General features: G+C 36.6%; 1 protein-coding gene across 1 annotated transcript; it reads right to left on the bottom strand.

Annotated features, from left to right (window-relative positions):
* Positions 1–923: 923 nt before the first annotated feature.
* Eif2s1 (eukaryotic translation initiation factor 2 subunit alpha) lies at positions 924–24,135 on the bottom strand. Its single transcript, XM_015490296.2, has 8 exons — positions 23,976–24,135; positions 19,920–20,161; positions 12,828–12,907; positions 9,977–10,128; positions 4,367–4,473; positions 2,965–3,062; positions 2,420–2,563; positions 924–1,463 (listed from the first exon to the last, which is right to left on the bottom strand). The coding sequence occupies exons 2-8, from the start codon at positions 20,158–20,160 to the stop codon at positions 1,338–1,340; spliced, it is 948 nt and encodes a 315-aa protein (XP_015345782.1). The 5' UTR covers position 20,161; positions 23,976–24,135; the 3' UTR covers positions 924–1,337.
* Between the last annotated feature and the right edge of the window lie 200 nt (positions 24,136–24,335).

The following is a 24,335-nucleotide window of genomic DNA, read 5'->3' as shown; positions in this document are numbered from 1 at the left end:
TTTGTTTTGTTTTTGGCACCAGGGATTGAACCCAGGGGCACTTTACCACTGAGCCACATATATTTAGAGACAGGATCTTGCTGAGTTGCCTACGGCCTTGCTAAGCTGCTGAGACTGGCTTTAAACATGAGCCCCTCCTGTCTCAGCGTCCTGAACCACTAGGATTATAGGTGTGCACTACCGCGCCCGGCTGACCTATGTTTTAATAGATGTTCTTAGGGCTAGCAGTAAAGTTCAATAACTAGTACCTCAAATATCCTAAGAGATTAAATCTACAAACACACCAAAGTAAATCAAGATTTTCTACACCCGACTACTGTAGCTGTACCATCAGATATATTACCTGTGAAATTAATTTTGTGCATATACTTTTATAACAAATAGTTCTTGAAGATAAAATGTAAAAAACCCCCAAAAAACCCACTATAACTGCATTCAGACAGATCTATATTCTGTTATAAAGAGAACCAAAGATCTATGTGGTACCTAGCAGATATTTTAAAGGGGGTGAAAAAATATCAAAAGTTGGGTAATGATACTCAAAATAAGTAAATCAAAGAAGCAGCATCTTTAAATACAAACATACTTTACCATCTTGAATCAAACTCAAGCCAAGTGGTTAGTAGATCAATAAGGACCCAGTATCATAAACTCTCATAACCACAAGTTGTCATCAATCTCAAATAGGTTAAAAGGCACATAACAATGTAATTCTTTAATTGCATTTTAAGGCTTTACACCCTCTAAGGGTCAATATCACTGTGATTGAGTTAAAATCATTTTCTCTTAAAAGGGTTTGTTGTACATATCCTTTGATAACTTGCTCTTATGTTTCTGCATCTAGACCAAAATAAAGATAAAAGAATTAGGGTCTTATCATTCAGAATGCTTTTAACTGGTGACAAGAAGGAAGAGGCCTATAGTTAAATATCCCAGAAATTTATTTGATGTTTGCTTTAATACATTTTATATAGAAAGATTGGGATTGTTATTGTTTATTTTGGGGGCCCCTGGTAAATCTCACGGAGGCACTGAACTACAAAGGGTGCCAATCTGGAGACATCAGAAATGGAAATCACAAGCCCAATTTTAGGACTGTTCTAAGCTCAAAGATTTTCTCTCGTGAAATTGGGCTGCTCCCTTAAAAAACGTGTCAGAGTTACTGTGTGAAAACAGCTGACATTTAGGAGGACATTTCATGTTTTACAGTGTTGGAATACTTAAATACTTGGAAATAAAAAATATTCGGCTTTGAAGTTTTCAATACTGGAAAACTTTCAAGTCTAGGGTTTACAGCCAAGTCATGTTCCTCAAATTAGACTATGCTTCCCACAAAGTTAATCTTCAGCTTTTGCTTCCATTTCTTCTGCATCATCATCTCCATCCACTTCTGCATTTTCTCTCTCAAGCCTCTCCAGCTGCCTTGCAAGTTCAGTCTCATCTGTATCTGTGACCACCTTGGGCTGTGGAAGCAGAGGCATAATTTCAAAGTGAAGTAGTTAAATAGCAAATTCAATTTCAATTTCAATACTACCATTGCTTAATGTTTTAACTCTTTTCCCTGCCCCAGTACTGGGGATTCAGACCAGGGCCAGTCTACCATTGAGTTACATCCCCAGCCCTTTTCTGAATTTTACTTTGAGGAGGGTCTTGCTAAGTTACCAAAGTTAGCCCCGAACTTGTGATCCTCTTGCTTCAGCCTCCCGATTAGCTTGGATTACAGGTGTGCACCTGGCTAATTTTAACTCTTAAAAAAACCTTTCCTTTCTTAACAACTGTCATATCTATTCACTTTTGAGTGTTGACTTAACACTAACAAATTCCACTAGTTAAAAAATAGAAGAAATTTGAGAAGTACAAGAAAAAGAACTGTGTATTAAAATGGAACTTTATTTTCCATCATCTTTATAATCTAAAACTGTTGTCAGTGGATATTACTCCAAGACCAAAAATGTCTTACAAAGAATGTATCTTCTGGGCAAAATAAATTACTGTTCCTTTTCAGAGAAAGAATCATACATATATACACACAAGTACATAGTATGGAAATTATGTTTCAATTCTTGTTGAGCTGAGGGAAAGACAAGAGCTTATTCCTAATTCTAAGGTCCAATTTTAAACATCCCACATTCAAATTCTAACAATAAATTTCTCATTTCTACTGATGTAACATCATCAGTGAATGTAGGCCTGAATGTCCATCCCACAAAAACATTCTAGTGCTGATAGTTCTTATTTATCTATAAAGCCCTTTTTAGGAACTCTCTGAATCAATGATCATTCTATATTTAGTAGACTTACAATCCTAAATATATTCAAAAGGCAGTGATCAGGTATTTTGGAATAAAAATCATTTATAGGTGACTCAAGTTTCCTACAAACTTTAAGAACAAAGGAAAAATGAAAGCACTGAACTCACCTCCATTTGAACATTGAACACACCCCTCTTTTCCTCAATCTTTTCTTTGATAACAGCCATAGCTTGATTGAGGACAGAGAGACCTTCTGTCCTCTCCAGGGTTGTCGTGGTCATCACATACCGAGGAGGAGCTATTAGATTAATCTAAAGAAGACAAAAACTCAATTATGAATGTACCTATACAACACAACTACTAAGATGTTTGAGGATTTGTTTATTAATCTCCTGCACTAACAAATCATCCCAAAACTCATCTCTCAATTCTGTAGGTTAGCAATTTGGAATGTTTATTAATGTAGCAAAAGCTAACTGATATAATGATATTATCTAGTATCATGATACAGTCCACTACAAGACTATGAAAAATTATGATTTGGGGGTCTATGGTGGCTGACCTAAGTATAGTTATCATTAGCACAATGGTGCTAACTGCCTCTAAACTGAAGAAATCCTTAAGACATTCAATTTTAAGAACATAAAACATGATCTTTCTCATGTGTAGTGCTGGGGATTCAACCCAGGGCCTTGGGTGGAAGAAGACTCACCTTGATGGGCATTGTTTCTGTAGAACAATTCAAACCTGCTCTCAGGGCTTCTTTTACAGCATCAATGCCTTCATAACCATAACAAGCCACTTCAATATCTAAAATTATAAAAATCCAAAAACTGATACCAAAAACACAAGAAACATTTAAAGGTTTAAAAGAATCAGAGATATAGCAAATGTACTAGCATTCAAATGCTTATGAAAAGGTCCATCATCCTATCAATTAGAAATCAATCCCATTAATTTTCACAATTAAAAATATTTGAATATGTAGTAAAACTATTTTCTCATCTATATTAAACCACCTAATAACAAAACTATAGAAGACAAATTTAACAAACACTTTAATAGAAACATGTCTAGAATTGCTTAGGAATTGCTATTTGACCTAGCAATTCTTAGGAATTAGTCCTAAAGAAAACTACGTAAATGAGTAATTTATGAAATATTATCCAGCTATCAAAAAGAACAAGATTCTTATGCTCTGCAAGGAAAGGTACCAGTGACAACAGAAAAAGTTAGGTGGTGGAAATTCTACATGGTATGATTCAAGTTTTGTAAACAAAAATTATATATGACTGTAGACCACTTTTTTGGGGCGTGGTGGTGATTGTGGTGGGGAATGAACTTAGGGCCTCTTGAAGCATGCACTCTACTATTGAACTACATCCCTACTCCTAGTGTATGTTCTTATATAGTATTTGTATAGAAAAAAATATCTCAAAGAAAATATTTCCAGCTATTAGCAATCATTCAGTCCAGAATCATAGTCTATTGAAATATTTTTTTTTTTGCTGGGCTCGGTGATGCATGTCTGTAATCCCAGCGGCTGAGACAGGAGGATCACAAGTTCAAAACCAGCCTCAGCAAAAGCAAGGCACTAAACAACTCAGTGAGACAAAATTGGGCTGGGGATGTGTCTCAGTGGTAGAGTGCTCCTGAGTTCAATTCCTGGTATTAAAAAAAAAAAAAAAAAATTTTTTTTTTTTCTTTTTCACCCATGGTGCTAGGAATCAAATCCAGGGTCTTGCACACACTAGATAAAGTACTCTACCACCAAATCACACACCCTACTTTAAAAAGAGGCTAACCTCAAGTTAGCTGGACTCATGACAACAATATATACATTTTATGACTCTGAACAAGCAAAAATAACTTCTTGGACTGGGAATGCAGCTCTGTAGTACAGTGTTTGCCTAGAATGCAAGGGACCCCGGGCTTGATCTCTAGTACTGGAGAAGGGGAAAAGCACCCAAATCTCAAACTTTTCTTATTGTAAAAAATATTAGAATAATTTATACTCGTAGATGCAGAAACATACTCCTTGATAAATCAAATTACTTAACAGCTTTTTTGGAACATGCAAAATATTTTAAAAAATTATTTAGGAAGTCAATTACCTGCTCGAATTTTGACAGCTTGTGGGGTCAAACGCCTATTAATATTGTTAATAAGTACTTCCCGTTCATCTTCATTCAAATCTAAACTATCCAAAATAGATGGATCTCTGATTAAAAAAAACAAAAACAAAACAAAGGGCAAGGTTACAATATCGATAGTTATGAACCATGACACAATACACCACAGAACAATGCATGTAACAATAAAGCACTGGCTTCAGTGTCAGAATTAGAGTTGAAAAGCTGGGCATGGTGTTATATGCCTGTAATCCCAGTAACTTGGCGGGGTGAGGCAAGAGGATCACCAAGTTTGAGGCCAGCCTCAGCAACTTAGCAAGATCTTGTCTAAAAAAAAAATCATGGCTATAAGAATGGTAACACCTTAACAAGCAAAGGGAAAACAGTTACAGAAAGTTATGATAGATAAGGAATGGCATGAGTAAATATCAGGTCTGTATAACATGGGGTATAGTTAGGATGCTGAAGGAAGACAAATGAGTACAAAGTTGGCAAATGACATATGTTTCATAAAAGAAGAATCATCTATCAATAAATCATCAATAAACGTGAAAAGCTGCTAATAACAATATGCATGCTCACCAATAATCAGGATCATGCAAATCAAAAGGTATTAGCAAAAGGAAAAAAAAATCTTGAGACACACACCAAATGGTGTTGAGAATAAGGGGATATAGGAATATCTACAAAGTTGTTAGAGGGAATTCAAATTAGAGAAACAATCTGAAGAGTAATTTTGAAAATCAAATCAATAATAAGAATACACGTGTATGTGTGTGCGCACATACTCACACCTATGCACACATAATCTGATGACTTGAAAATTCCATTCCTGTGTACATATCCTAGAAACATGTACACATGTACATGGATATTCACCATAATACTGCTTGAAAATAGAACGAAAGAAAAAACCCCCTAAATATCGCTTAATTTTTTTTTGGTACTGGGGATTGAACCCAGGGGCACTTTACACTGAACCACATCTCCAGTCCTTTTTTTTTTTTTTTTTAATTTTATTTATTTATTTTTTTTGAGAGAGAGAGAGAGAGAGAGAATTTTTTACTATTTATTTTTTAGTTTTCAGTGGACACAATATCTTTATATGGTGCTGAGGATCGAACCCAGCGCCCCACACATGCCAGGCGAGCCCGCTACCGCTTGAGCCACATCCCCAGCCCATCTCCAGTCATTTTTATTTTGAGACAGGATCTCACTAAGTTGTCCAGACTGGCCTTGAACTTAGAACACTTGTGGTCTAAGCCACATAAATCACTGGGATTACAGGTGTGTGCCATTGTGCCTGGCTAAATATCTCTTAATAGAGGAAAGACAAAGCATATTCTCAAAATGAAATATTATATGGAAATTAATATGGATGTAGTAGGTATACATCTATTTGAAGAAATTCTGCTCAGTAAAGCCTTATAAGGCAAAAAGATACAAGAGATTAAATGTTAAATATACAAATTATTCTACGTGACTTTTATGGATATGTGTACACGTTGCAAATCCCTTATCCAAAATTCTTAGAACCAGAAGTGTTGTAGATTTTTTTCAGATTTTGAAACATCCGCATATACAGAATACAGTATTTTAAGGGAGGGGATCCAAGTCTAAACATGAAATTCAATTACTTTTCATATATATCTTACACATATATCCTGAAGGTAATTTTATATAGTATTTTTAGTACCTGTATTTTTTGGAGTGTGTGTGTGAGGTACTGGGCATTGAACTCAGGGGCACTCAACCACCGAGCCACATCCCCAGCTCTATTTTGTATTTTATTTAGAGACAGAGTCTGGCTGAGTTGCTTAGTGCCTCACTTTTGCTGAGGCTGGCTTTGAACTCGCCTTCTGAGCCACTATGATTACAGGCATGTGCTATTGCGCCTGGCAGTGTACCTAGATTTTGACTGCATCCCATTACAGGAGATCAGGTGTGAAATTTTCCACTTGTGGCTTCATGTCTGTGCTTTAAAAGATTCAGATTTTGGGGTATTTTAGATTTTTGGATACAGGATGCTCAATGAAATACAATGAAACCATAAAAACAAAATGATAATGATACACACTAGTAATTTCAGAATAGAGGTTACCACTGATACATGAGGGGAATGGGTCTAGAGAGGAAAAGCACTGTTTCTAATGATTTCAGAAGTTTAATTTCTTAATTAAAAAGAAAAACATGGAGCACACACAGCAAAGAATCAGCATTAGTTAAACCTGGGGAACTGCTACACAGGTTGATGAAGCAAGAGAAGAGTAAAAGGGAGTAATACATGCCAAGGCTTAATGGTAATGGAGGAGGTGCTGGAGACAAAAGCTAAAGGGGCAAGCTAGGACCAGTGATGACAGTGAACCAGAAAATATACTGACTGCCTAGGTGTGGTGGCACACACCTGTAATCCCAGCAATGCTTAGGCAGGAGGATTCTAAGTTTGAGACTAGCCTCAGCAACCTGGAGAGACCCTAAGCAACTTAGTGAGACCTGGTCTCAAAATAAAAAATACAAAGGGGCTGGGGGTTTCACTCAGTGGGTTAGGGTTCAATCCCTGGCCAAAAAATAAAATAAAATAAAAAATAAAAGACTGGGCTGGGGATGTAGCTCTATGGGAGAGCACTTGCTGGGCATATGTGAGAATCTAGGTTTGATCCTCAGTACCATAAAATAAAAAAATAAAAAAAAAAAGAAAGAAAAGAAAAAGAAAAAAAAGGCTGGGCATGGTTGGCATGTCTCCAATCTCTGTTGACTTGGGAACTTGAGGCAGAAGGACTGCATGTTCCAGGCTAACTCTGGCAACATAGTGAGAAACTACCTAAAAACAAAAAACGAACAAAAATGCTGGAGATATAGCTCAGTGGTAGAGCGCCCCTGGTTCACTCCCCTGTACTGCAAATAAAGAAATGAAAATGTACTGATCAAAGAGTGCAGAACAGAAGAATAAACAGTGCTTAATGGTTAACAGAACAAACTCTGGATGGAGCCACAATGTCTGGGATTGAATACTGGCTCTATGATTTGTTGGCTTGGTTACCTTGAACAAATTATTTACTCTTTTCCTCAATTTCTTCAACTATACAGTAGGGATAATAATGGCACTAAACCACAGATTGTTAGAATTATGAGAAGTTAGCTATTATTATTATTATTCCCACCTTTCTACAATGTGATTAAAAAAAAAAAAAGTCACATGAAGACAAACTGGAATGGTATGCTGGGGGCTCTACTAGATCCATCCAGGTCTTGCTCATCCACTCTAAAGTTTATACGATCAACACATCCTGGCAGCAAAAAGGCTGGAAAGTAATCTTAGTGGTGAGGCAGCTCTAGAGCATTAACATCTAGGAAGAACTAAGAGGTAAAGAAACAGAGACATCAACTACAGAAAACTGAAAGATTCTGGCTGCTAAATGAAAACAGTGCTTGCTAGAATTTGAGGGAAGGTCAAACATTTTTTTTTTTTTTTAAAGTATAAATCAAAGAAACCAGAGAATATTTTTATGCTGATGGAGCAAAATCAACAAAGGGAAAAGATGAAGATCAAAGAGGGAGTAACAGAAATCACTGAGCAGGAGCTGGGCACAGGGTAGCAAAGATTAGATTGAACAGGAAGGAAATGAATTCCAGGAGCACAGAAGAAAATAACTGGTAGGACAGAGATAAGTATGTTCATGATAGTGGGCATAAGTGGAGAAGTGTCATGGTTTGGATATGAAGTGTCCTCAAAGACCCATGTGCTAAACGCTTGGTCCTCAATGCAGCAATGGAGCTTATGAGAAGTGATTGGATCATCAGGGCTCTGATCCTGTCAGTGGGTAAATAATTTGAAGATATTATTGGGAACTATAGAAGTGAGACCTGGTTGGAGGAAAGTCACTGGAGGTATGCCCTTGGGATCTGTATCTTGTCCCTGACCCCTTCTTCTCTCTCTGCTACTTGGCTGCCATGAGGTGAGCAACTTTCTTCTGTTACACACTCCAACCATGATGTTCTGCCTCACCTCAAGTCCCAAGTCATGGAGCCAGTCAACCACTGACTGAAATCTCTGAACTCTTTCCTCCTCTGTTGTTTTTCTCAGGTTATTTGTCACAGTGATGAAAAGCTAACATGAGAAGTCCTTGTGCAATGGCTTCTATTTTCTTTGTAAAATAAAAAGGGAAGTGAACACACCAGCTAAGAGTGAGAGAAGAGAGGTAGAGTGTTTCTGACAAAGAACATAGAAAAGCTCTAAAACAGTCACTATAAAAATGGGAGGAAGAACTGACAAACAGCAGAGAGAATGTGAGGCAGCAGTGAAGATCCAGCAGAGGTTGGAAACCATGAATATACAGCGGCACCAACCTGTGAAACTGATTTTTCCTAGCAGCACTCAGCAGTCTATAAGTACACAGAAAGAAAGCAGGAACATCAGTCCAAGGCTGGATGTAACACAAGGGAAAACAGGGCAAAAGCTCATGATATTGACAAGAAAGTTCTTGAAATGATAGTTCATGGCATCTACACTGGGTAAGAAAGAGAAAGCAGGAAAGGGTGAAAAGACAAAGAAAAAAAAAAACAGGTTTAGAGTAGAGAGTATAAACCTAGTGAGTATAACACAAAAAGGAAGTACACAATTTAGGGTCCTAAGACTTGGAATAAGCATTTATAATATAAGAATTTAAGAAACAGAGTAGGACTAAGTGGGAGCCAAGACAGAAAGAACAGAATATGCATACATGCCAAGGTGGCACACACTTGTAATCCCAACTGCGAGGGAGGCTGAGGCAAGAGAACTCCAAGTTCAAGGACAGGCTGGGCAACTTAGTGAGACTCTGTCATAAAATAAAATAGGGTTGAGGATGTGATTTAGTTGGTAGAGCACTTGCTTATCATGTGTGAGGCTCTGGGTTTAATTCCTAGTAACTAAAACACATGGGTGCACACAAATAGAATATGTGGATTAAAGGTTTTAGAGGCACAGCAAAACCTGCTGATAAAAAGGCCCAGAGTGAAACATGGAAGAATGGCTAAAGTGACATGGTTGAAGGTCAAAGAAATGAGGTAGAGTAAATAAGAAATTATAATTTTGGATGAGATATCCACACTGGTCTGAAGTCATCTATAATAAATAATGAAACCAGGAAATAAAAAATAATGTATAATGGAGTAGTGTTAGATGAAAGCAAATGGGTTATGAACTATATAACTATTGTATATGAAATTACAAAGACTTGACTATGTAGGATTGTCCTAATGCATGGGGCTTTCGTTTAATTTTTTGGTACCAGGGATTGACCCAGAGGTATTTTACCACTTAGCCATATCCCCATCCCCCCTTTTATTTTAATTTTGAGATAGGGCCTAGCTAAGTTGCGGAGGCTGGCTTTGAACTGTCAATCCTCCTGCCTTGGCCTGCCAAACTACTGGGATTACAGGTGTATGCCACCATGCCCAGCTAGCATGGGCCTTTTTGTACTTAAGATATTTTTATCTAAATATGGCAAGGACTTAATAAATGGATGGTGTGAGTAAAATGCTGGGCTATCAACCTGTATGCCAGACCCAACAGCTGACATATCAGTACAAGCAGAATCAAGGTGTTCTTACGAGACTGCATGCTTAAATGCATCATAGGCACCATAACCAGGTCTCTTGTATTTGTCATCAAAGACCCAGGCAGTCCTCTGGAACAGGCTTTCCAGTTGCTCATCCTTGGTATATTCTAATACCTCAGCAACATGACGAAGAATGCTATAAACCTAGAAACAGAATTAAAAGCTCAATAATTTCAAGAAAAGAAATCTATAAAAACGTTATTGCTACATTTCAGTAGATAGCATAATTTGACAGTAATTCTTTAACAACAAAAGTTCTCCATACTAGCTTTTTTGAGCTAAAAAGAAATATTCACTTTCTCATAATAATGTATTCAAGTGAGTATAACACATAAAGGAAGTACACAATTTAGGATCCTAAGACTGGGAATAAGCTTTGACAATGGGACCAATTATCTCTGAATTTGTTTCATTTGGGAAAGGGAGCTACTGCAAAGAGCTCTTACATGTATCAGATATATACAAACACATACTCTAAATAGAAAATTGGTGTATAAACATAAGTTCTTATTACTCCACATGAAAACATAGAACCAATTGAAACTTTAAGATTTCTTTTTCGGGCTGGGGGTGTGGCTCAAGCGGTAGCGCGCTCGCCTGGCATGCGTGCATCCCGGGTTCGATCCTCAGCACCACATACCAACAAAGATGTTGTGTCCACCGAAAATTAAACAATAAAAATAAATAAAAATTATTAAAAAAAAAAAAAAAAAAAAGATTTCTTTTTCTCTGCTATCATGTAACAATTATCCTTCAGCATCACTCACTTGCAAAACTACTTTTCTAAGCTCCCAAAAATAACACAGGATTTAAGAAAAGAAAAAGTATTTGTTTTTCACATATACTTTTTAGTTGTAGATGGACACAATACCTTCATTTAATTTACTTATTTTTATGTGGTGCTAAGGATCAAACCCAGTGCCTCACACACGTGCTAGGCAAGCACCCTACCACTGAGTCACAACCCTAGCCCTGAGGAAAAGTACTAATATTGGCTGTTTCATTTTATCACCTTATCATTCTGGTAACTTTTTTTTTTTTTTTTCCTGAGACAGATGAAGTCTTGTTGCATTGCTCAGGCTGGTCTTAAACTTGTAGGTCCAAACAATTCTCCTGTCTTGGCCTCTTGAGTAACTGGGACTATAGGTACATGCAATCGTGCTGGGCAAGTTTAACAATATAAGGGAGACCCCCCCCCCCCCAAAAAAGAGGAATGTCTTAGAACATTCCTCAAACTTGGTGGGACTTGAGATTCTGCACTGCTATTAAGGAGTGGGGTAATGCCAATGGCCCATGTTGCTGCTCCAAAGACATTATGAATGTTAAGGTCCTATTAAAAAGAGATTATACTGATAGTATTTTCAAAGATATAAACCATAATATATTTTACTGATGTGGGAATGCATTAGTAAAACAGAGACAAAGAGAGACCTAGATAATAGTCTGATGGGCATTAGACTTTTTTTCTCTTTTATTGAAATTTAAAAAATTGGAACATTACTTCCTTGGTATTTTATCTAGAGGACAGGACCGCACATGACAGAAAGGAACAAAAGATACCAGTGGAAAACACAGAAACCATAAACAATGGTATTAAGAAAGGAGGGTCCTGGGGCTGGGGTTGTGGCTCAGCGGCAGAGAGCTCCTTAGCATTTGTGAGGCCCTGGGTTTGATCCTCAGCACCACATAAAAATAAATAAATAAAATAAAGGCACTGTCCCCAACTACAACTAAAAAAATAAATATTAAAAAAAAATAGAAAGGAGAATCTGAACTGAGGGTATAGCTCAGTGGTAGAGTGTGTGCTTAGAATGAACCAGCCTTGTAGTCCACCACCAGTATCACAAAAGGAAAGAGAGAGAGAGAGAGAATGATCAACCGCCTTATTAATAACAGGTTCCTGTTTTGATATTTTAACATTTGTCTCTGCTACCTTTACCTGAGAACAGTGTTGAAAGATAAGAACTACATTTTACACATCCCAGTCAGAAATAAGCTAAGCTGGTGGAATGTGATGATTATTATTATCCAAAGTACTTCATCCAAAGTATGAAGACAGGAATTGGTGTGAATATACTCTGTATACAACCAGAGATATAAAAATTGTGCTCTATATGTGTAATAAGAATTGTAATGCATTCCACTGTCATATATAAATAAAAGATAAAAAATTAAAATTAAAATAAAAAAAAAAGAAAAGAAATAAGCTAAGCTACCACATGTGGTGGCATATGACTGCAATCCTTGTTACTTGAGAATCTAAGGCAGGAATATCACTTTTTTCCCCTCTTTTTGGTGTTGGGGGATTGAACGTAGGGCCTCACACATGCCAGGAAAGTACTCTACCACTAGGTCATATCCCCAACCCTAGGAAAGCCTACTGAGTTCAAGAGTAGCCTGGGCAACATAGCAAGACCCTATCTCATAAAAATAAAATGGGAGTTGGGGTTGTAGCTCAGTGGAAAAGTATTTGCCTAGCATTTGTGAGGCACTGGGTTCGATCCACATTAAACAACAACAACAACAACAAAAAATAAAGGCATTCTGTTTACCACTACCAGAGTTAACTTAATCTATAACGGCCTCAAAACACTAACTTCTAGTACTGACTTGAGAACATTAGATCACTAGAAATGCTTTCTGGTAGTGGCTTGATGAGATAAATAACATTGTAATTGTACTTTTCTGGAATTAAGTCTTCAAATTAGATTTCCATGTAACACATAATTGAAAATAGAGTAACAAAAAAATGAAAGTTTTTGTTTTTCATTTTTCTGCCAGGAAAGGCATATGCTGATATTTATTAAATACAGTGCACAAATTTGACTCAAAAATGAACTTACGGTTTTAGATTTTGTGAATTTGTCTTCACATTTGATTGCTTCCTCTGGAGAAACTCTTCTTTTTGACAAATCGATATATCCTATGAGAAAATTTTGGAAAAAATCATCAAGTGCCAGCATACCATTCTGACCAATTCTTACAACCAAGTTGATTACTATAATCTTACAATTATTCCTCACTAAAATCTTATCAACAAAAACTGTGTAAGAAAGATGAGAAATTCTGATCTGTTTTCAGAAATGTCTTTTAAAACAGTCTCTATTACTTTGGTGGAGGAAATTAGCTAGTCAAATGACTCTCTTTCCTCTACTTTCTTCCCTGAGCTTTTACAGAGTAGAAAGTCACTCTGATTTGGTTTAGTTTAAGAGGTTAACCTCAACAGAGGTCACATACAGACATCAAAGGAACATATTAAAATTGTCATCTAGCAAGTGACTACCATATCCAAGTGACAATGATAGACGCTTTACTTAAGCACCTCATTAAACTCTTACAACAATTCTGCATAGCAGATCTTTCTTCTAGGTTAACTTGTCAAGGTGCATCTGTAATCCCAGTGGCTCAGGAAGCTGAGGCAGGAGAATCACACGTTCAAAACCAGCCTTAGCAATTTAGCAAGGCCCTGTCTCAAAATAAAAAAGGGCTGGGGATGCAATGGTTAAGCACCCCCAGGTTCAATCCGTGGTACAAAAAAGAAAAATAAGTTCTAGTGTGGCAAAAACCCGCAAACTTGTTCCTTGTTAGGATTTCCAGTGCAATGCTAAATAACAGTGATGAGAGTGAACATTCTTGCCTTGTTCTCTATCCTAGAAGAAAGTCTATCTGTAGTTTTTTTCCTAGACACCCTTTATTAGATTAACAAAATTCCCTTCTATTTCTAGCTTGCTAACTTTTTATTAATGAATGAGTATTGAGTTTTGTCAAATGCTTTTTTACATTTATTAAAATGAATGACTGGAATTCCTTTGACATTGTTAATGTACCTGGACTGTTTCAGATTCTGAGCATTTCTTTCCTCAAAAAAACCATGATTTATACATAATAAACTTCACCACTTTAGTGTACAATTCTGAGTTTTGTTAAAAAATACAGTCATGTAACCACTACAATCAAGAACCACTAACCCTTAAATCACTGTAAAAAAACCAAACAGGTTTTGTTGTGAATATACATTTTAATTTCACACGGATAAATACCAAGAAATTGGTATTGTTGGGTTGCATAGTACATGTACTTAATAACTGCCAAATTGTTTTCTAAAGTGCATGTACCATTTTTGCATTTCCATAAGCAGTTCGTATCTATCAGTTTTTTTTAAAAAATACATATTTTTTAGTTGTAGGTGGACATAATACTTTTATTTTATGTATGTATATGTGGTGCTGAGGATCAAACCCAGGGCCTCACATGTGTTAGGTGAGCATTCTACCACTGAGCCACAACCCCAGCCCCCCAGCCCACACTTTTTTTTGAGAATAGTCTCACTTGTTGCCCAGGCTGGACCCCAAACTTCTACACTCAAGCAATACTACTACCTAGACTCTCAAGTAGCAGGGACTATAGATGTATACCATTGCATGCCCCAACATCATTTTGTTTTGTGGTGCTGGGTATCAAACCCAGTGTTATTAATGTGTATTTCCTAATGACTAATCTTGTTCAACATCTTTTCATGTGCATATTTGCTATTCATTTTCTTCTTTGGTGAACTATATATTCAAATCTTCCTCTCATTTTTTAAATGAGTAGTTTAGGAAAATATTTTAGGTTGTTAAAATAATCTGGTTTGTTTTTATCCCATCCAGTTGTCCTACCACCATCATTTAAGGGAGTTACTTCTACTCAGTTACTTCTGCACTTCTGTTGATCAATTATATTAATAAGAGTATAATCAAGTTTTTTCTCCCTTTTTCCTCTCTTTCCAGTACTGAGAATTGAACCCAGGGATGCTCTAACACCAAGCTATGTTTCCATCCCTTTCCATTTTTTATTTTGAGACAGGGTTTAAGTTGCTGAGGCTGTTGTGATTCTCCTCCTGAGCCTCTAATGTAGACTGGATTACAGATGTGTGCCACCATGCCCTGCTACATAAAGTTTTGAGTGTTAAACCAACTGCATTGCATTCCATATACTCTACTTGGTCATGCTTTACTATCCTTTTTATACATTGCTGGATTTGCCTTTTTTAAAAAATTTTCTTTATATTGCTAGGGGTCAAACCCAGAAACAGAGTGCCTGCCCTGCATGTTGGGCAAGCCCTTTTTTACCTCCTCCTCCTCCTTTTAATATTTTACTTGTGGGTAGACACAATACCTTTGTTTATTTATTTTTATGTGGTGCTGAGAATCGAACCCAGTGCCTCACATATGCTATGCAGATGCTCTACCACTGAGCTACAACCCCAGTCCCTCCCCTTTCTACCTTCTTAAAGTCAAAACCTAGATAACTGTTTGCAGATTTTTAATGTTTTCTAACACAAGCAATTAAAATTATAAACTTCTCAAGCCTTCTTTAATATATGGATTATTTAGATGAGCTTTTTTTTTTTTGTGGTGTTAGGGAAGGAACCCAGGGCCTTGTACATGTGAGGCAAGCACTCTACCAACTAAGCTATATCCCCAGCCCATTAATTGTGCAAATACTTATTTTTTCCACTCAAGATATAATGATATTGATTTTAAACCAAGTTCTGGTGTGATCCAAGAACATACTTTGTAGCTAGGCGTGGTGAAACATGCCTATAATCCCAGTGACTGAGGAGGCTGAGAAAGGAGGATCATAAGTTTGAGGCCAGTCTCAGCAATTTAGTGAGACCCTGCCTCAAATTAAAAAATTTAAAAAAAGGGATAAAATACAGTTGTAAAGCACCCTGGGTTCAACGCTCAGCACTCAAACCAAAAACATACTTTATATGTACTATTTCAATACTTCCAACGTTGAAATCATTGCTCAAATTATCCTCTATCTTGGTGAATATGGCATGCACACGTGATAAAATGCATATTCGTTTTCTGGAAGTAATGTTCTCTCTATATAACAGTCAGGTAAAGGTCTTTATTGGTTTTCTTTTTTTAGTGTAGTTGTTCTATCAGCTGTTCAGAGTTTCAGCAAGATCCTGTCTCAAAAAAGGGATTGGGGATGTGGCTTAGTAGTTGAGTGCCCACCTCTGGCTTCAATCTCTGGTGCATTTACACAAATCTAGATGGCCTCACTATATTGCTGAGGCTGGCTTTAACTTGCAATCCTCCTGCCTCAGCCTCTTGAGCTGATTACAAGCATGTATCATTGTGCCTGGCTAAACTCATCACTATCTTAAGTGATAAATAAATATGTTTTTTCTTTAATATAGATCCCTATGATAAAGTTAATAACTTAAACACAGTAAGAGATTAATAATAATAAAACAGAATAATTAGAACACCATTGTATAGTAAAAGTTATGTGAACATAGTCTCTCTTGAAAGAGTTAAGACAAATAACATTTATGGAATGTGAATGGTTAGGAAACCATGGAAAGTGAAACCAAGGAAAAGGGTGGATTACTGTATTAACTATATTTTCTGTATTCTTTTTTATTTATGTTTATTTCTATTACACACATTAGCAAATGCTTTACCACTAAACTATACTTGCAGCCCATGAATTCCTGTTTTTTTTTTTTGAGATGGGGTCTTGCTATGTTTCCCAGGCTGGCTCCAAAGTGAACCTCATTACTCAAGTAGCTGACTATAGGCATGAGCCATCACACCTGGCTTCTAGTTTATATATTCTGACATTTGTGGCTTCAATGACTAGAATAAGAATGTCCCTTAAGACTAGCCCCAAATCAACCCAGGAAATACCAGACAATAGGCAGAAGCCTACAACTTAGCCAATTCTAAATTGTTTATCCTGCCCTGGCCTAGGATTTCCCGAAACTCCTGCTTTCTGACTAAAACTTCAAGGTATGGCATGGCATGGGAATACCCCTTCTCTCAAGAAATATAATAAAAATCTTCCTTTGATGGCATTGACCTCTCTGTGCCATCAGTCATCTTCAACAAATTAAAATCTTAAGTGTACAAAAAAGACAAACAGTTTAATGCATTAAAAATTTTTTTTTTTAGCTGTAGACAGACACAATACTTCCTCACAAATGCTAGGCAAGTGCTCTACCACTGAGCTACAACCACAGCCTGATAAATGAATTTTAAAAAAATTAATAAGAGGGGTAAAATAGTATTTTACAATTACTCACATATTTCTCATATTTTTTTTTCCTTTATCATTTCTTTATTTATGCACGTGTGTGTGTGTGTGTGTATATATATATATATATATATTTAGTTGTAGGTGGACAGAATATCTTTACTTATTTGTTTTTAAGTGGTGCCAAGGACCAAACCCAGTGCCTCACACATGCTAGGTAAGTATTCCACCACTGAGTCACAATCCCAGCCCCCGCTTACTATTTCTTATAATGCAGCTCAATTCAGCAATTGATTCTCTTAGTTTCTATTTACCTGAAAATGTCTTTGTTTTGACTTTCATTAATCAATATTATCTTAGGATACACAATTCTCATGTGACAAATTTTTTTCCTTTCATTGGCTTAAAAATATTAGGCCTCTATTATTTCCAATAAGAACACCATAGTAATTTGTATCAGCATTCTTATGTATGTAACATGTTATTTTCTTCTAGTTATTTTCAAGATTTTCTTTCCTAGTAAATTTGGTGTGCCTAGACATAGTTTCATTAGCATTTACCCTGTGTGAAGGCTATACTTTGCAAAATTTACTTTTCTAAACAGATATAGAAAACTTTTGGCTGTTACTTTTTCAAACATACTTTCTGCCCCCTTTCTCTTGTCTCTTCTATTATAATAGAGCTTTTGATATTGGGTAGATGATTGAGGCTCTCTACATATTTTTGTACCCCTATCTTTTCTGATTTGTTTATTTTCAATGAACCATCTTCAAGTTTCACTGAGCCTTCTGTTTTCTTCAATCTATTGTTAGCCCATACAGTGAATTTTTCAGATATAATTTTCAGTTATGATTTATATTTATTTCTTCTTTAAAAAGTTTTAAACTTCTCTAAGATCTCATTTTGTTCATTCCTTACAAGTATATTTTCCTAATATCTTTAAGCAGTTATAACATCTGATTTTAAATCTTATCTCCTAATTCCATCATTTGGATCACTTCTGAGCCAGTCTTCAGTGACTGCCTTCTCTTTCTAGAGGTTATATTTTCCTATTTCTTTGTATGTATATTAAGTCAACTTTACACTGCTGTGACCAAAAATATCTGACAAAACAACTTAAAGGAGGAGAAGTTTATTTGGGACTATTTGAGAGGTTCAGTCCATGGTTGCCTGATTCCACTGCTCTGGACCTAAGATCAGGCAGAATTATCATGGCAGAAGGGCCATAATAGTTACTATCCAGCACAATAGTTCAAATTATTAATTCTTCAAATGGATCAATTCACCAATTAACTCACAGTCCTTATAAACTAATCACTTCACCTTTTTAACATTCCTGGCACTGTCACATAGGCTTTTGGGAAATACTTCATACCCAAACCATTTAACAGAATGTTTAGCAATTCTGAACGCATCCTGGACATTGTTGAGTATTTGGCAGAGACTCTGGATTCCTGTGAGCTACTCTTTTTTTTTTTTAAAAGAGAATTTTAATATTTATTTTTCAGTTTTCAGCAGACACAACATCTTTGTTTGTATGTGGTGCTGAGGATCGAACCTGGACCGCACGCATGCCAGGTGAGCGCGCTACTGCTTGAGCCACATCCCCAGCCCCCTGTGAGCTACTCTTAAGAATAGGATCCCAAGTTCAAAGCCAGCCTCAGCAACTTAGCAAGACCCTATTTCTAAATAAAAAATAAAAATGGCTGGGGATGTGGCTCAGTATTTAAGTACTCCTGGGTTCAATCGCTGGTAACGGTACCCCTGCCCCCATAAAAAAAAATGATTTTTAAATTCCACAACTCAGGAAGCTGAGGCAGGAGGATTGTAACTTTGAGGCCAGCCTTGGCAACTTAGCAAGACCTTGTTTTAAAACAAAATACAATAAAAATGGTTAGGGAGTAGCTCAGTAGTAGGGTACCCCTGGGCACAATCCCCAGTATCCCAATTAAAAAAAAATATATTTTAATAGGCAATTTACTGTCTGTGGGAAGTAACTGAAATCTTCAGATTTTAATCCTGTTAGGCTGCTTGCTTAGACACTACTCTCATATGTTAGTAGTTCATGGGTCAGCCAGAGATTTGGGCAGAATTTACATACAGACTTAAGGGGTCTTCCTTTGTGGATTTCTCCTTTAATGCTATCATTACTACCATTTTCCACCTGCTATGATTGTCTAAAATACAAAACTGCAAAATATAAAACATCCAGTGTAGTTCCTTTTTTCAAAGTATTGACTTGCCTTCAGTTTTGGCCTGCTTTTGCTTTTTTCTCATTGTCTTTTGGTAGCTGTATTTTTATGTGTCCAGGGTTTATATATGTACATAGTCCTGATAAATAGCTCTTATGTTAAAAGTTTCATCTAATAGGACCCTAACCCTTTTGTATGGGCTCTTCTGCACTGATTTTTTCTTTAATCCTACCCTCTAGGATCTAGATCTAGATGTTCCCCTATCAGAATATTCAAAATCTCATTTTGAATAAAAACACACTGATTTATTTAACAAGTCTCCATTTTGATTGTTTCTTTTTAATTAATACTGTACAAATGCTGCTTAGAAATAGTTATATGTATTTAGCCAGGCACAGTGGCACAGCCTGTAATTAAATAAACAAATACTAACCCAAGTGGTCTTGCTTAGATGGCTAACTGACATACTTCTCCAGCAACTTTGGTTTATAAAAAAGAAAGAAAGGAATTTTTAAACAGTAGTACACAAATTAAAAATACATATATTTAAAAATAAATTGAGTTAAATTCTTATAATTATTTTATTAATTTTTCTCTCCCACTCCTTTTGGGTAGTATTGGGGATAGAACCCAGGGCCTTGGCACATGTTCTTGAGCTGAATTACACCTCCAGACTATAATTTTAAAAGTTTTAAGATATTTTTCTCTTACCTTTTTCTTTGTCCACTCTAATAACAACCACACATTCATTCCTGCCAATTCGGATGAGTTTGTTTATAGAACGGATACGCCGTCTGGATAATTCACTGAGAAGAATCATGCCTTCAATGTTGTTGTATTCTAGCAAGCTGACATAAGCTCCCATTTCAGCAATGGACCTTACATTCACCATCACTACATCTTCCACCTCAGGAAATTTGTGTTGGTAAAATCTACAACTTAGACCCGGCATTCTGCAATTTAACCAAGAGAATCAAATTAAGTGTTCAGTTAAAGTCAAAATAAATGTCAATTTTCTACATTTTGCCAGTGAAAGTAAATAAAAGATAAATATAGTTATTTGTTTTCTCATCTCTTTGAACTTCTTAAATAGTATCAGAAAACAGATGGGTATCCAGGAACCAAGCTTTAATTTTTATTTTGCTCTACCTTTTGTAAGCTTGGGTGATCCTTTGCCATGAGTTTTAGCGAAATCATAAAAAATAATGACCATCTATAAAGTACTCTGAGACTTAAGGATTAAAGGAATATTCAAGAATAAAATACTATTTTATTACTACCACTTTAAAGAATATGAAATGATGGGAAGCATCACCACTGTTATAAACTTGTCAGCAAAATCCAAGCTACTCTTTCTCCGAGTCAGTTAAGATTGCATGTTACCACCCAATAAGTAAAGGGAGGAATTTTCTGACAACTTAACCCTTAGCCAATATACCAATGATATATACAATCTTTTTTATTTTGTAGTGCTGGGAAATGAATACAGGGTCTCAAGCACACCAGACAAATGCTCCAACCCTGAGTTACATCTCCAGCCCATTATCACTTATTATAGCCAAAATTAAAGTATCAGATATCAAGGAAACCAAAACCTAAAAATTTATTAATAACAAAATGTTTAACAATTTTTTTTCCTTTTAAAACACACTTTCCCCTCTAATTTTTATTTTGTTGAGTACCCAATTTTGAGAACAGCTTTATAAATCTTCGTTTACTACAAAGTTCAAGTTTCTCTCAACCTCTAGGCTACTTTCAGTACCACCTTTCTTATGATCCATAAGCTGGCATTATGTCATGGGTAGAAGTATATTTGAACAAAGAGGCTCTCAAATTAATAGTGGCTGATGAATTTCATGTTTTTCTATTAACCTTAACCCATTTACTGTTGGCAGAGTTCAGAAGACAGGGAGTAATAGGACCTAAAAGCCTAAGAAAAATCTGTGAAAACTTATTTAATAATATTTTTGTTAACAGGGAAATATGGCTGCCAATAACTGACTTTAGGCAGACCACCTACATTCAGCATATGGAACACCAGAGTTATGCTGCAGTGCAGTAATAGAGCTGCCACCTGTCACCCATGTACACCTTACCACTGGGAAGATATCCATGGGACTTATATATCCTTCCATTAACTACCAGGTCTTATATGATCTGGCCACCGCCTATCTCCTTGAGGTACCACTTTCTCACTTATTTCCACCATTTTACAGATAAAGAATTTGAGGCACAAAAACAACTTGCTCTTTCATATACTGATACCTATGAAGTTTGGATCCAAAGTCTTTGTTCTTATAAATCAGTATATATTTTCTCTCAGTATTACTGGCAAATGTGTTGCAGTAAAAAAAATCTTAAACAAAAAGCAACTTCAATATAGATATTCAGTGTTGGTAGCATATACTACAAATTCAGGCAAACTATTAGCATCAATCTATCTTGTTTAACAAAAAACAACATATGTGGCAGTGAAGTATTTTTCTTGTAGCTTGACAACATAAGGATTTAGCAAACAAAGGAAGCAGACACTCAATGGCCAGAATTATCCACTAAGAAACAGCTGAAATGGTTGTTTCATTTTAAAACAGGGCTCTTTCAGGGGTGGGGGAGCAGCTGTTGTCAAATATCTGTACATAATTATATTTGAAAGTTTAAAGAGTCTCAAATAGATACCAAATTAATGATATGGAGCAATTTTTAGAGATTTAACAGATATCAACTACATTTTCTTTTTTTTTTTTCACCAAGTTTCTCCAAAAAGTAAAAGTGATGCTTTCAGGGAAACAAGGTTTAATTTAATGGTTAACAAACATAGGAAGTTAGAAAATAGGGTAAGAGAATCCTGAAAAGAGATATAAAAACTACTTCTTTAGGAGGCAAAAAAATCTCTTCGTAACATACAGAATAATGTAATGCTGCCAATGATGTTATTCACAGCAATGAAGGAAAGTAGCTGTCACTACAACCATCTGCATATTGTTTAATAGATTTGAACATGTCATCTTATGAAATGCTAGTAACATTTTTAAAAGTGAGTTTTTTTTTTTTAAAAAACTAGCTTCCCCCCGCCCCCTCAGGAAAACAGAAACCACACTAGATATTTACTTGGCCTTTCCTATCATTTTCAAAACATTCAGATTTTTTAAATTTGGACTTCAACAAGTGTCAAGTCAGGCCAGTAGCCCCTTGTTCTGCCCTACTTACTATCTATAGTTGCTAGGGAAAGGTTCCCTTTGAACTGCTTTTCTCATCAATACTTCACAGGTTTGTGAAGGTGTCAATTGAAAATATATGTAAAAATATTTTGAAAAGTGTATCATACTACCCTAAAATTCAAAAAGGCAAACGAAGTATCATTTCCATTTTATAACTTAATTTGTTAATCTACTAGGTACTATACATTACTGATATAAGATTCTTACCTAAGGAATTAAATATAAAGTTGGAAACAATCTAGTATGCAAACAATTACAATATAAAGTACTACAAAAGACATAGTAAAACAATCAGTTAACAGGGAGCCAAGAAATAGAAATATTAAATGACTTCCTCAATGATAAATGCATACCAATTACTAAAGCAAAAGCTAAACTCAAGTCTTCTGACATTAAATCTGGAGTGTCTAACTAGAGAGCTTCAATAGGCCAAAGCACTACACAGCTATGTGTTCTGATATAAAAGAAACCAATTACCTTTTGAAAGATAATAACCAAACTTCACACTAATTTCAAATACTCTGCATTGTCAGTAATGTTGCCAGTGGTCGGTAGGACTTATCCCTTAAACCAGGGCATGGTTAAGTCACCATAATGGATACAGAAGTCTACATTCCTTTCCAGTGTATTGTGTTGGGAAAACTCATGCGCCTCTAAAATAATTCTTGGTTTGTAAGTGCTATACAAACAAAACTTTCAAACTGTCTCAATCGGGAGAAGAAAGTTAAGACTTCTTTGTCAAGTCCTTTCTCAAAAAAAAAAAAAGTGCTTCTTGCTTAACAAAAATTAAAGCAGCCTAAGTTTGGCGGATAACTAAAGGGACCGTACGATGCATAGGCATTTAACTCTAAAATTTTGGCTTTTAGTTATGCAAAATTCTAAGACGTCAGAATTTTGCATTCTCACAGTTTCCAAAATGAGACGAACAGATACTAACAATATTCAAGGGATGATTCATTCTACAGAAACGCACAACTCGAGGGATAAGATATCTTAAACTTCAGTTTTAATTATCAGATTAATAAACTATTCTACGACCCAGCTCTTTTCCGCATGGGAGCCCATTCTACTGGTTGTCTGAGAGAGTCAGGTATGAATTCCAGAGAATTGGGAAATTTCTGGCAATATCGCTGGGCGGGAGAAGTGGGGACATACAGATTTAAAATAATTCTCAGACTAGGAAAATGGCCAAGCGCTCAGCGCCCCGGAGCAGGGATGGGGTGTCAGGGCGTTTTCCCGAGGTCGCCCCACCTCGGGGCATGCTCTCTTTAAACATACTGAAGAGGGAGTAAAATCCACTTGGCCCACTTTCCTTCCCGAGATTTCTCCGCTGATACAACGCTGGCTCTGGCACACAGGAAGACCGACACAGAGCCGGAGAGGAGGCCCTGACTCAATCAGCGGGCGGTGGCGATGGTGTCCAGACACTTCCCGCGCCGGGTCGGGAAAAGGAGGGGGAGTTAGTTCGGGGCCTACCCTGTCGACCACTCCTGTCAGTAGACAAACTAACGTTGAGTTCTTGGGTAAACCGAACTGCGGGATTAGTCACCTGAGGTATGTGTGTGAATCCCGCACTAAAGTCCCGCGTGGAGCTCTTTAGTCCCAACGATCAGACTTGGTAGATCCGTAACAGCCGCCCAGCCGCCGCAGCGTGCGCCTCGCACAACCCCAGCGCGCATGCGGAACCACCTCGCACCACGCAAGCGCCGAAGTAAAAGGCCCCTCCTCTCCATCGATCATAGAGTGTGGGTCCTCCGAGGACCAGGGATGTGGACCACAGAAGGATCTAAAAATTACGTTTTCTAGCTATCTTTAGATTTTTACAAGTAACCTCCGAGGCGTGGCAAGCAGGCAAGATTCTGATTCGTTATCCTCGAAGAATAAATCCTCCCAAAGTTTTAATTAACCA

This window comes from Marmota marmota, unplaced genomic scaffold (genome assembly GCF_001458135.2).
Source record: "Marmota marmota marmota unplaced genomic scaffold, marMar, whole genome shotgun sequence".
NCBI lineage: Eukaryota > Metazoa > Chordata > Mammalia > Rodentia > Sciuridae > Marmota > Marmota marmota.
The sequence above is the reverse complement of the archived record's forward strand: the minus strand, read 5'-3'. Positions and strand labels throughout refer to the sequence as shown.

What these genes read in the sequence shown, in the direction of transcription:
- Eif2s1 (XM_015490296.2), bottom strand. Translation starts at nt 20,160, where the DNA reads ATGCCGGGTCTAAGTTGTAGATTTTACCAACACAAATTTCCTGAGGTG. An exon ending in TAGAGTGGACAAAGAAAAAG is followed by an intron (nt 12,908 to 19,919) that starts GTAAGAGAAAAA and finishes ATTTTCTCATAG; the next exon opens with GATATATCGATTTGTCAAAA. An exon ending in GCATTTAAGCATGCAGTCTC is followed by an intron (nt 4,474 to 9,976) that starts GTAAGAACACCT and finishes TTTTTTAATCAG; the next exon opens with AGATCCATCTATTTTGGATA.